Raw genomic sequence first — 12,199 nt, forward strand, 5'->3', positions numbered from 1 at the left:
CTGCTCTCTCTCCCCCTCCAAAATGCTGTGGATGTGATCCGAGATGTCCCTGACCATTGCACCTGGGAGGCAACATACCAACCTGTTCCTGTCTGTTCCTCGGACTATCGAGTCCCCTATCACTAGCACTCTCCTCTTCTCTCTCTTTCCCTTCTGCACCATGGACCCATGCATAGTGCCATTAACCTGGTCTCCGTGGCATTCCCCTGGGATACACTGCCACCACCAAGGTTTCATCACTAGGACAGGAAACTAGTTACTGTTTACTGTTCACTAGTTATATGTGCGGCACACTACATGAATTTTGAATTATATTTTATTAACTTATTTGTGATAATATTTTGGTTTATGTGCTGTATGTGATATATGCATTGTGGATACACCATGGGCTGGAAGGTTGTTCGTTCATTTGGTTGTATATACTGTATGTACAGTCAGATGACAATAAACTTGAAGTTGAACAATGTGCTGGAGGAACTCAGCAGTTGTTGAGTTACTAGTTACAGCAGTTACTGGGTTGTTCATTTCAAGACAATTATGGTCTTGTAAACTAGCCCCAACTGCAATTGCAGCCGACACATTCATGTAGCTACTAGGGTTGGTGAGTTCTATGCTGATAAACAGGCCATTTAGTTCAACTGATCCAAGCCAACCAAGATTCCCATCTAGCCCAGTCCCAGTTGCCTGCATTTGACACAGATTCCCCTAGATCTTTTCTATCTGCAGTACTGTGCAAAAGTCTTAGGCACATATAAAGTATATAGCTAGGATGCCTAAGACTTTTCACAGTACTGTAGTAATTTTATGTATTTGCACTGTACTGCTGCCACAAAAGAAAACAGACTTCATGACATGTGAGTAATGATAAACCTGATTCTGATATGGGTCTCTGTTGTAGACTGAGAGTGGGAAGGGGGCAGGGAGAGGGGAATCATGGTTGGGAAAAGTGGAAGGAGAGGGGAGGGAGTAGGAAGCACCAGAGAGACATACTGTAATGATTAATAAACCAATTGTCTGGAATCAAATTACCTTGCCTGGTGCCTCAGGGGTGGGTGTGTCTGCACCCGCACCATGCCCTGACCCTGGCATTCCTTCTCTGCCACCTGTCCCACAGCTCTCCCATGGTGCTCCACTCTCGTCATTCTGAACATCGTTTGCTCCCGTCAGATTTACTACCTCATTCTCTGCTCCAAGCTGACAACTACTGTACTGTGCAAAAGGCATCGGCATCCTAGCTACAGTATATATATATGTGCCTAAGCATTTTGCACAATTCTGTACAATGTACTGTACTTGTCAAAATATCTTCAAGATTCAAGACTGGTTAATGTCATTTCCAGCACACAAGTGTAAGTGAGAAAGAAATTGTTACTCCAGGCCCAATACAGCACAAAAAAAGGCAATAGTAAAAACAGAAAAGAACAAAATAGTCATAAAAAAATATATAAACTCATATACCACAGATTGACTATAAGTCCATAAAGTGATGCTAGGTGCAGGAGTGTCTGTATTTAAGGTGATCGACTGGAAATGATAAAGTAGTGGTGGTTAGTGGTGTGGAGGAGTGAGTTAGTGGGTGGAGGTGTTGATCAGCCTTACTGCTTGGGGAAAGTAACTGTTTTTGAATCTGGTGGTCCTGGCACGAATGCTCCCTGATGGGAGTGGGACCTACAATCCTTAAGCAGGGTGGATGGGTGTAATAAGGTCTTCAGGCTTGCATGGGGCACCGGAGATCATTGGACTCTGAGGTTTTTAAGAGCATCCAAATTGGTCAATTGTTGTTCAAAGTAAGTTGTTAATTATTTAGAGTTCCTTGCATTTTTTTTGAGCGACTTGTTCTTTATAATGTGCTCTTCTGGTGCTTTCTGTTTTAGCTTGTTAAGTTTATTTTGACTGGCTCAGAGATTCTGTGTTACTTGTGTTAGTTAAACGGATGCTTGATTAGTGCCAGTCGCGGTGTCCTAGTTTTGAGAATGTTACTTTTTTCGTGGTGTCGCTCAGCTGAGCCACCGATGATCTGCTGGAACTTTTATGAATAAGTTCTCATCACTGCCTCTACACTGGAGTCTGTCTTCCCTCCGCATTTGGGCTCCAAGATTGCTAGGGCACATCATGACAGAAGGACCCTGCCAAGTAATGGACCAAGTGGAAGTTGAACGGTGGCGTTTTTTCATCGGTCAGCTTTAGGTGAGAACTTCACCTATTCTCCAGTCTGATTTTTGAGTTTCTCAAGTTTACATTTCGAGTGCCCTAGTCTACGTTCCAAGCTTCTCAAGTCTACATTCTGAGTATCTCAACTTTATGTTCTGAGTGTCTCCAGTCTACATTCCAAGTTTCTCAATTCCATGTACCGAGCTTTTCTAGTCTACATTCTGATTTTCTCTGGTCCCTGTTCTGAGCTTTTCAAGTTATAAGTACCTGGGTTCTCAGCTGCAGGGTCCCGTGACCCAGGTCTGCATAACAAGCAAGCTTATCAATGAAATTCATTTGCTTAAATAAATCAGCATTCAAGTCAATAGTGTAAATTTGGTAAGAACTTACCCTTTCCTGACGTTGTCCCTTGCAGGTAATGGTACTTCTTTGTTAATATCAAATCACACTATTGAGAATAATTGAAATAAGCTTACATGCCACCACTGCAGTGGGGTGGACCAACCTTATACAATACATAATCCCCGTCTGTCTGTTCTGATGAGCTATTCCAATGGTAGCAAACCCTCCAGTGCATAAGTGTCTACAGAAACAGTAATTTGAGTTTGCCACCCTGAAGAGCCCTGCTCCAAAAGTCGATTGCTGGCTGGAGTGTGCAACCACACTAGCAAAGTAACCCTATCAAGAGTAAGTGACCTTATATTTAACCTCTTGATGAAAGTCATGGTACTGAATGCGAAAATGGAACTTTCATGTAACAAATGAAACTGATCTACAGAGAGCCAGGTAGCTTGAACTAGTGAAGAGTAAAACATGGTCAGCAAGGTGTGTCCAGGATCCTTCCTCAGGTTTCCAGTTTCATGATTTCAAGGACTCAAGTTTCTAAGTCTCAGTGTTTTTCCCAGGTCTAAGCACGCTACTGTAAGCGTCCGAGGTTCTCAAGGTTCTCAGTTTTCCCGTGGCTTTTCAGGCTTCCAAGGACTTTTCAAGGTTTCTAAGTTCTTTACAAAGTTTCCAAGGACTTTTCAGCATTTCCAAGGTCTTTTCAATGTTCTCTGCATCTTGAGGATTCCCAAGTCTGTCTCAATGTTCTCAGGTCTCTCTCAAGGTCCGTAAGTCTCTCTCTCTCTCGTTCCCCATGATTCTCTCTTGTGATCCCAGCTCTCTTGAGTTATCCTTGGACCATGTGCCTCACATGTTTTCAGGGCTTCCTGAGCCATCAGCTGCCAGCCATAGGGAGGGGGTACTGTAATAAGCTCCTTGGGCCTGAGCAGGGAGTCAGAGAGCTCTTGGCTCCAAGGCTTTCATAGCATTGGAATTGGTGAATTGGTATTTAACATGAGTCATTAATCATTTAGAGTTCCTTATGTTTTTCTCGAGTGACTTGCTCTTTGTAATGTGGTCTCCTGGTGCTTTCTGTTGAAGTTCGTTAAGCTTATTTTCACAGGCCTGGGGATTCTGTGATACTTGTATAATTTAAGTGGATAGCCTACTGGCACTAATTGCAGGGTCCTAGTTTTAAGAATATTACTTCTCGTAGTGTCGCTCAGCTGAGTCATTGATGTTCTTTTGGAATTCTTCTGAATAAACCCTTGTTGCTGTTCCTACGTCAGAGTCTGTTGTTCTTCCACACCTGGGTTCCAATATTTCCAGTGCATATTGTGACAGTGGGATCCTTTATGGTGTTGCTAGCCTTCTTCCTCTTAATAGTTTTAATTATTTTAATAGTTGTTATTGTACCTGCCTCCGTCGTTTCCTCTAGCTCTTGTTCCATTAACATACTACCCTCTGCGCCTGAACAAATTTCTCCTTATGTTGCTATCAAATCTCTTCCCTCACCTTAAACCTTTGACTTTTCATTGTTGATTCTCCAGCCCCATCTATCCATCTGGCTATCTGTCTGTTTGTCTATCTATCTATCCATCCATCTATCTATCTATCTATCTATCTATATCTATTTATGTCTATCTATTTGTATATCTATCAATCTCTGTCTAGCTATCTATCTACCTATCTACGTTTTGTGAAATGTGCTTTAAGTTCTGCCCGATGGAAGGGGGGATAATTGGGAATGTCTGGGGTGAGTGGGTTCTTTGATTAAGTTATCTATGTTACTGAGGCATTGAGGAGTGAAGACATGGAGGGAAGGCTGGTGTCTGTGATGTACTGAGCTGTGTCCATGGCTCTCTGCAGTTTTCTGTGGTCACGGGCAGAGTAGTAGAACAGTTGCCGTACCAATCTGATATATCCAGACAGGATGCTTTCTGTGGTGCCACGATAAAAATCAGTGAGAGTCAAAGAGGACGTGCCAAGTTTTGTTAGCCTCCTGCACTATTAGACACATTGATAAGCTTTCTTGGCTGTGACGTCAAAATGGTCGGACCAGGACAATCAGTCCTCAGAACTTCAAACACTGAACCCTCTTGACCACAATGCCATTGATGTAAACAGCAGTATGTGCATTAACCCCTTCCTAAAATCAATGACCAGCTCATTAGTTCTGCTGACACTGAGGGGAATATTGTTGTCAAGGGAAAATGGATCAGCCATGCTGGAATGGCAGAGCAAACTCAATGGACTGAATGGCCTAATTCTGCTCCTATCTCTTATGGTCATATTGTCACGACACCATGTCATTGGCTCTTTATGTCCACCCAACTTGCCAATTTCAACTTAGAATAAAGCTCCCCCTAGCCGATGTCAAAGTATCTTACTGGTTGTGAAGCACTTATGGAACAGCTGAAGAACATAAAAAAGAACTTTTGTATAGATTGAAATTTATCCTTGCACTCCTAGTTCACACCCAGGGGGTTTGCTTTATGAAGTCAAAAATCACCCAGGCAAAGCATTGTCTTTCTTCCAATTTTGTCTCATTATACTGTGCTGTCCGTAAAACTCTCCAGGGACAGTGAATCATCAACCGTTTCATTTTGCAGAGCAAGCATTGTGCAGAAGCGGGTGATCTGGTTCCAAGATGATGGGGCACTTACCAAGAGACTGTGCGAGAAAGGTAAGTGTAATTATCTGACACCCCATCTAATTTTCCCAGTGAGATTGTTAATTGTCCTTTGCCTTCTATCATCACTGCAGAACTTGTACGTGTCCAGTGCAAAGAAGCCGGCAGATAATCATTGCGGACACTACCCACCCTGCAAACTGCCTTTTCCAAAAGCTCATTATGGAAAGCACTTTAGGGTTTAAAGAAAAAAATTCACACCATTTTAAAAGTTTCTTCCCCCCCGGCTGTTAATCTGATCAATCATTCTAGTTAGTGCCTCTCCCATACCTCACTCTATCTATTACCTCACTATAAACGTTTTAAAACTCTTTTTATAATGCTGTTTACATTGTAAATGCACGTTGGTATTTATGTGTTTATGAACATTTTATTCCATATCTTTGCTTCTAATTTTATTTTTACATAATTATTTGATTGAATGTTGTTGGTTTTTGTTGCATGTTTTGGCAACATGTCACAGTAATTTCCTAATACATGTAAATGTATATGGTAAATAAAATTGATCCTTGATCCATGAGTTGAGTTTGCTCTTGTGTTGATGTACAATGAATCATGGTTTGGGACTGTTATAGTTTAAAGCCAGCTCTTGGCAGTGGAGTCATCGAGTCATATAGTATAGAACTAGGCCCTTCGGTCCAACTGGTCCAAGCTGACCAACATTCCCATCTAAGCTGTTCCAGGCTGACCAACATTCCCATCTAAGCTGTTCCAGGCTGACCAACATTCCCATCTAAGCTGGTCCAAGCTGACCAACATTCCCATCTAAGCTGTTCCAGGCTGACCAACATTCCCATCTAAGCTGGGCCAGGTTGACCAACATTCCCATCTAAGCTGTTCCAGGCTGACCAACATTCCCATCTAAGCTGGTCCAGGCTGACCAACATTCCCATCTAAGCTGGTCCAGGTTGACCAACATTCCCATCTAGGCTAGTCCAATTTGTCTCTCTCTGGTATATATCCCTCAATATTTCCTATCCTTCTATCTGTCCAAGTACCTTTTAAAGATCAATGATTCAAAGATTAGCTTTATTTGTCACATGTACGTCGAAATATACTATGAAATTACTGTTTGCGTCAGATCAAATCTGCGTGGATTGTGCTGGGCAAGTGTCGCCACGCTTCTGGTACCAACGTAGTATGCCCACAACTCACTAACCCTAACCCACACATCTTTGGAGTGTGGGAGGAAACTGGAGCACCAGGAGGAAACCCATATGGTCACAGGGAAAACATACACACAGCAGTGGGAATTGAAATTGGATCTCACAGCTAGTGCTGTAGAGCGATATGCTAACCGTTACGCTACCATATCGCCACATCCAAATGTTGTGAATGTGCCTGCCTCAACCACGTCCTTTGCAGCTTCTTCCACAGGTAGACCACCCATCACGTGAAAAGGCTGCCCTCGGGTTTCCTATTCAATCTCTCTCCTCCCACCTTAAAGCAATGCCCCCCCAGTTTTGATTTCCCAACCCTGGGAAAAAGACTCTGCATTCAACCTCTCTATGCCCCTCATGACTTTATTTGCTTTCAAAAGATCATCTCCCTTTCTCGATGCTCCAGTGAATAAAGGCCTAGCCTTCTCCCACATTGCAGTTAGCGTGACTTTGTTGCAGATTGAGACTAGAGCTCAGGGTTTAATCCTCCCCATGAGCAGGTGGGATTTCCTCTGGGTGCCCTGGTTTCTTCCCACAGTCCAAAGGTGTACTGCTTAGTAGCTTAATTGGTCATTGTAAGTTATCCTATGATTGGGCTAGAGTTAAATAGATGGGTAGCTGGGCGGTGCGGCTCATTGGGCCAGAAGGGCCTGGTCCATGTTGTATCTATAAATAAATAAATATACTCAACGTCCCAATATAACTCAGTTTCTCAAGACCTGGCATCATCCCTTGAAAATCTCTTCTGCACTCTTTCCATCCTAATGGTATCTTTTCTACAGAGAGGATTAAAGCTGAACAGAATATTGCAAATGTGGTCTCACCCCGTGCCTTGTAAAAATGCAATATAACACGCCAACTTTTACTGTGTATCAGTGTCCTTTCCGTTGAAGGCCACCATGCTGATAGCCTTCTTCACCAACCTATCGACGGGTGATGTCACTTCCGGGGAACCACATACTTGTTCTCCTGAGCCCCTCTGTTCCATACACTCCCCAATCCATTACCATTCATGTGTGTGGCACAATAGCTCAGTGGCTTACATCACCCGGGTTCAATTCCTGCTGCTGTCCGTAAGGAGTTTGATCGATCTCCCTATGACTGTGTCGATCTCCTCCGGGTGCTCTGGTTTCCTCCCCCATTCCAAAGACATATCAGCTAGGGTTAGTGAGGTGTCTGCATGCTATGTCGGTGCCAGAAGCGTGGTGAAACTTATGGGCTGCCCCCATCGCGTCCTCGGACTGTATTGGCCATTCTCGCATATGCCAAATTTTACTGTATCTTTTGTTATTTTGACATGCGTACATGTGATAAATAAAACTGATATTTATCATTTCCAGTCAGTCATCTTTTGTACAGACACACTTGCTTCACTTTATGGACATACAATCAATCTATGAATATAAACTACTTTAGATATTTATATTTATTGTGTTTATTATTATTATTATTATTGTGTTAGATTAGATTAGATTCAACCTTATTGTCATTGTGCCGAGTACAGATACAAAGCCAATGAAATGCAATTGGCATCGGATCAGAAGTGCAAAAGTATAGTATCATTTACAAAATAACTGCGAATAAAAGAAGTACTACAGTATACAAATATAAAAGTACTGAGACAGTCCAATACGGATGCAATACTGCTTAGCGCTGTGATGTGAGGCTCTTCCATAGCCTGCTGGTGCGGGAGCGGAGGCTCCTGTAGCGCCTACTGCATGGGAGGAGAGTAAAAAGTTCATGGTTAGGGTGAGATGCATCCTTGATAATGCTTTTCTCATTGCCCAGGCAGCGCTTATGGTAGGTGTTCTCAGTGGTGGGCAATTGGGTGCCGATAATCCACTGGGCAGTTTTCACTACCCGCTGGAGTGTGTTGCGGTCCGATGCGGGACAATTGCCATACCCCACTGAGATGCAGTTGGTGAGTATGCTCTCAATGGTACAGCGGTAAAAGTCCGTCAGTATCCTGGGACAGAGGTGAGCTTTCTTGATGCTCCGCAGGAAATAAAGGCGCTGTTGCGCCTTTTTGATCAGGGTGGAGGAGTACAGGGACCAGGTGAGATCATTGAAAATGTGGACACCAAGGGATTTGAAGCTTGATACATGCTCCACCACAGCTCTATTGATGTGGGGACATGAGTGTGGCTCCTAGCATGCCTGAAGTCCACAATAATCTCCTTGGTCTTCTGGGTGTTAAGGGCCAGATTGTTGTCGGCACACCATGCAGCCAGATGCTGGACCTCATCCCTGTAGGCAGTCTCGTCATCCCCTCTGATCAGGCCAACCACTGTGGTGTCATCTACGAACTTGATTATGGAGTTAGAACCGTGTACAGGAACGCAGTTATAGGTGAAAAGGGAGTACAGAAGAGGGCTCAGCACACAGCCTTGAGGCACGCCGGTATTCAGGGTGAGAATGGAGGAGGAGAGGTTGTCTAACTTAACTGATTGGGATCTGTTAGTCAGAAAGTTCAAGGTCCAATTGCAGAGGGATGAGCTGATACCAAACTGGCGAAGTTTGGCGATCAGCTTGAAGGGGATCACAGTATTGAATGCCGAACTAAAGTCAATGAACAGCATTCTGAGGTAAGAGTTGGGGCTGTCCAGGTGGGTCAGGACAGAGTGAAGTGCCGTGGAGATGACATCCTCTGTAGACCTGTTGGTACGATAGGCAAATAGATGGGGGTCCAGGGTAGTGGGCGGACAGGATTTCAGGTGTGATAGAACCAGTCTCTCAAAGCACTTTGCAATGATGCGGGTGAGTGCAACTGGGCGGAAGTCATTCAGGCCCGTGACAGTGGAATGCTGCCCGACCTGCTGAGTTCCTCCAGCGTGTTGTGAGTGTTGCTTTGACAGTGGAATGCTTTGGCACTGGCACGATGGTGACAATCTTGAAGCTTGTGGGGACAACTGCCTGAGCCAGGGACAGACTGAAAATGTCCGTGAAGACCCTGGCCAACTGCCCTGCACAGACTCTGAGCACACGGCCAGGTATTGCATCCGGACCAGCTGCCTTCCGTACATTCACCCTGCTCAGGGGGGCGCAAACATCGGAGGTGGAAAGTGAGAGAGGCAGTTCACCAGGTGGGAGATCCGCTTTGAGGGTGACCTCCTCGTTCCCTCGGTCAAAGCGAGCGTAGAAATAATTGAGCTTATCAGGGAGGGAAACAGAGCTGGAAGGGGGCACAGTACTAGGTGGTTCTTTATCTTATTGTGTTTTTTTATATTGCATCAGATCTGGAGTAACAGTTATTTTGTTCTCCTTTACACTTGTGTACTGGAAATGACATTGAACAAACTTGAATATTGAATATATTTCTCCCTTCCAGCGCCTAATGAAGAGCTTACCACAGAGAGACCCATCCAGGACTGCTGTGCCTGTGGGACAGCAAAGTACCGGTTAACGTTTTATGGAAATTGGTCAGAGAAAACCCATCCCAGAGATTATCCAAGTAAGACATGATATCTATATCTATGAACTTTTCTCTTCATATGTGAATGCCTTCTGTATCACAAGCTTTAATAGACTGTGAAATAGTCTTTATGATTAGACTTAAATCAATTTAAGGAGGCTGTTGAAATGCAAATGAATCCAGCCTATCTTTAAGTTGTAGTGAATCAGAATCAGGTTTAAAATCACTGGCATATGTTATGAAATTTGTTGTTTTGTGGCAGCAGTACTTTGCAATTACAGAGCAGTACACAAAAATCATAAAATTACAAGAATATATATAAATATACACACACACAATATTTAGGCAAGAGTGGATATCGGACTACTGGAAAGTGATGCTGGAGAGGTAGTAATGGGGAAACAAAGAAATGGTGGAGGAACTTAACAAGTCTTTTGCATCAGCCTTCACAGTGGAAGACACTAGCAGAATTCCAGAAGTTTGAGAGTGTGAGGGGTCAGAAGTGAGTGCATTTGCTTTTACTAAGGAGAAGGTGCTTGGGAAGATGAAAGGTCTGAAGGTAAATAAATCACCTGGACCATATGGACTACCCTTCAGGACTCTGAAGAAGGTAGAGGAAGAGATTGCGGAGGTACGAGTAATGATATTTCAAGACTCACTAGAAAGGTTTCAGAAGACTGGAAAATTGAAAACATCACTCCACTTTACTGGTTGGCCGTCAGTGACTAGGGTACGGATGGTGGAATCGATGGTTTTGCGGCCATGTTTGTGGTTGAGAAGGATAATAAATCATCTATGATAGAACGGCTGAGCAGAGTCGATATCAAAGTTTCATGGAAATAGTTAAAAAGGTATAAAAAACACAAACTACTGTTTAATTGAGTAACATATTAGGTAATTAAATGAAATACAGAACAATGAGAATGCCTGCAATATTACTATAAAATTGTGTATTAGTTCCAAATAGTTATTAACGGAGAAATTCATATAGTGTATGCTGCCGTGTATGGGGTATCCAGGGAGTGACAACACCTCTGGGGAAGGGTCACGTCCATTCTGGGGTAACTCACTCACATTTGTGTCCCACCAGACACTCTGCCCTTACCTGTGGCTTCGAGTAGCTGTTTACATGTGACATCGACCATACCCTAGTACACTGCTTTAACACGCAGGCTAAACCAGGTGAGAGGAGCCATCAGGTCTCATACTCCCATCAGATAGGAATATGCCTGCCCTTGGGTGTGGTCAGCTCCAGCAGACTGGGCGTATGAGAGCTACAGTGAGCACTAATGACCAGGAAGGCAATTCTGCAATGCTCCCTGGAGAGGGAAAGGCATGACAAGGCACAGAGAAAGTTATGGACATCAAAGGCAACCAAGGAAGACCCCAGTTGTTATGACTACTGTACTTGTATTACTGAACCCGAAATTCAGACAATGCTTTCAATGATTGCATCCTCCAAGTCCTCTTTCTATTGTAACATTCAAGATGATTGTTGATACCTTCAAATTCTTTGTGGTTCCCAACTAGTTGAAGTAGTGAAATCTTTTAATTTTCACTCTCGGCCATTCCTGGCATCTCCAAGCCTGAATGTTTGAAGCTGCAGTGAGGAAAACAGTTTTTAATTGTCTTACGGCTTATTACTTGGCAACTATCAGTGACAAAAATCACAGCTGTTTGAACACAAGCACATGCAGAGATTCAGCATGTCATCAAAAACTTTGGCAAACTTATATAGATGTGTGGTGGAAAGTGTGCTTACAAGTAGCAATTCGGCCTGGAATGGGAACACCAATGCCTTTGAGTGAAAAATCCTGCGAAAGATGGTAAAACCCTAACTATTGAGCACATCTACATGAAACACTGTTGTAGAAAAGCAACATCCATCATCAAAGATCCTCACCACCCAAGCCATGCTCTTTTCTCACTGCTGCCATCAGGTAGAAGGTACAAGAGCCTCAGGACTCACACCACCAGGTTGAAGAATAGCTGCTATTCCTCATCCATCAGGCTCTTGAACAAAAGGGGATAACTGTACTGATATAAGGATTCTTCTATCTTGTTATTTCATGCTCGTTATTTATATCTGCATTTGCACAGTTTGGTTGCAGTTGACAGTTCTTGATCTTTGCAGTTCACAGATGCTGTTTACAGTTACTGTTCTATAGATTTGCTAACTATGCCCGCAGAAAAAGAATCTCAGGGTCTTATGTGGTGACACGTATGAACTCTGATAATAAATTTTACTTTGAACTTTGAACATGCGGCTGACGCTATCTAAAATCTGTTCACTCTAAGTAGCGTCTTACGGTCATAGAAGGGCACGCAACTGATGCTAGTTAGAAACTGTTTGGCAACATTCTCCTGTCCCAATTAAACAGCATTGTGTCTCAAATAAACGAAGAGAATCTTGGCTATATCTCGTAAAGAGTCTCGGCCCGAAATGTCGACTGTACCTCT

General features: G+C 43.4%; 1 protein-coding gene across 1 annotated transcript in view; it reads left to right on the plus strand.

The window, feature by feature from the left end:
- LOC140205308 (spondin-1-like) overlaps window positions 1–12,199 on the plus strand; it is a 346,180-nt gene that overhangs the window by 26,528 nt on the left and 307,453 nt on the right. The window contains exons 4-5 of the mRNA XM_072272839.1: window positions 5,088–5,161; window positions 9,656–9,778. Of these exons, the coding sequence (XP_072128940.1) occupies window positions 5,088–5,161; window positions 9,656–9,778 (197 nt within the window). The remainder of the gene's footprint in view (window positions 1–5,087; window positions 5,162–9,655; window positions 9,779–12,199) is intronic.

Source organism: Mobula birostris, chromosome 11 (assembly GCF_030028105.1).
Source record: "Mobula birostris isolate sMobBir1 chromosome 11, sMobBir1.hap1, whole genome shotgun sequence".
NCBI classification, from domain to species: Eukaryota; Metazoa; Chordata; class Chondrichthyes; order Myliobatiformes; family Myliobatidae; genus Mobula; species Mobula birostris.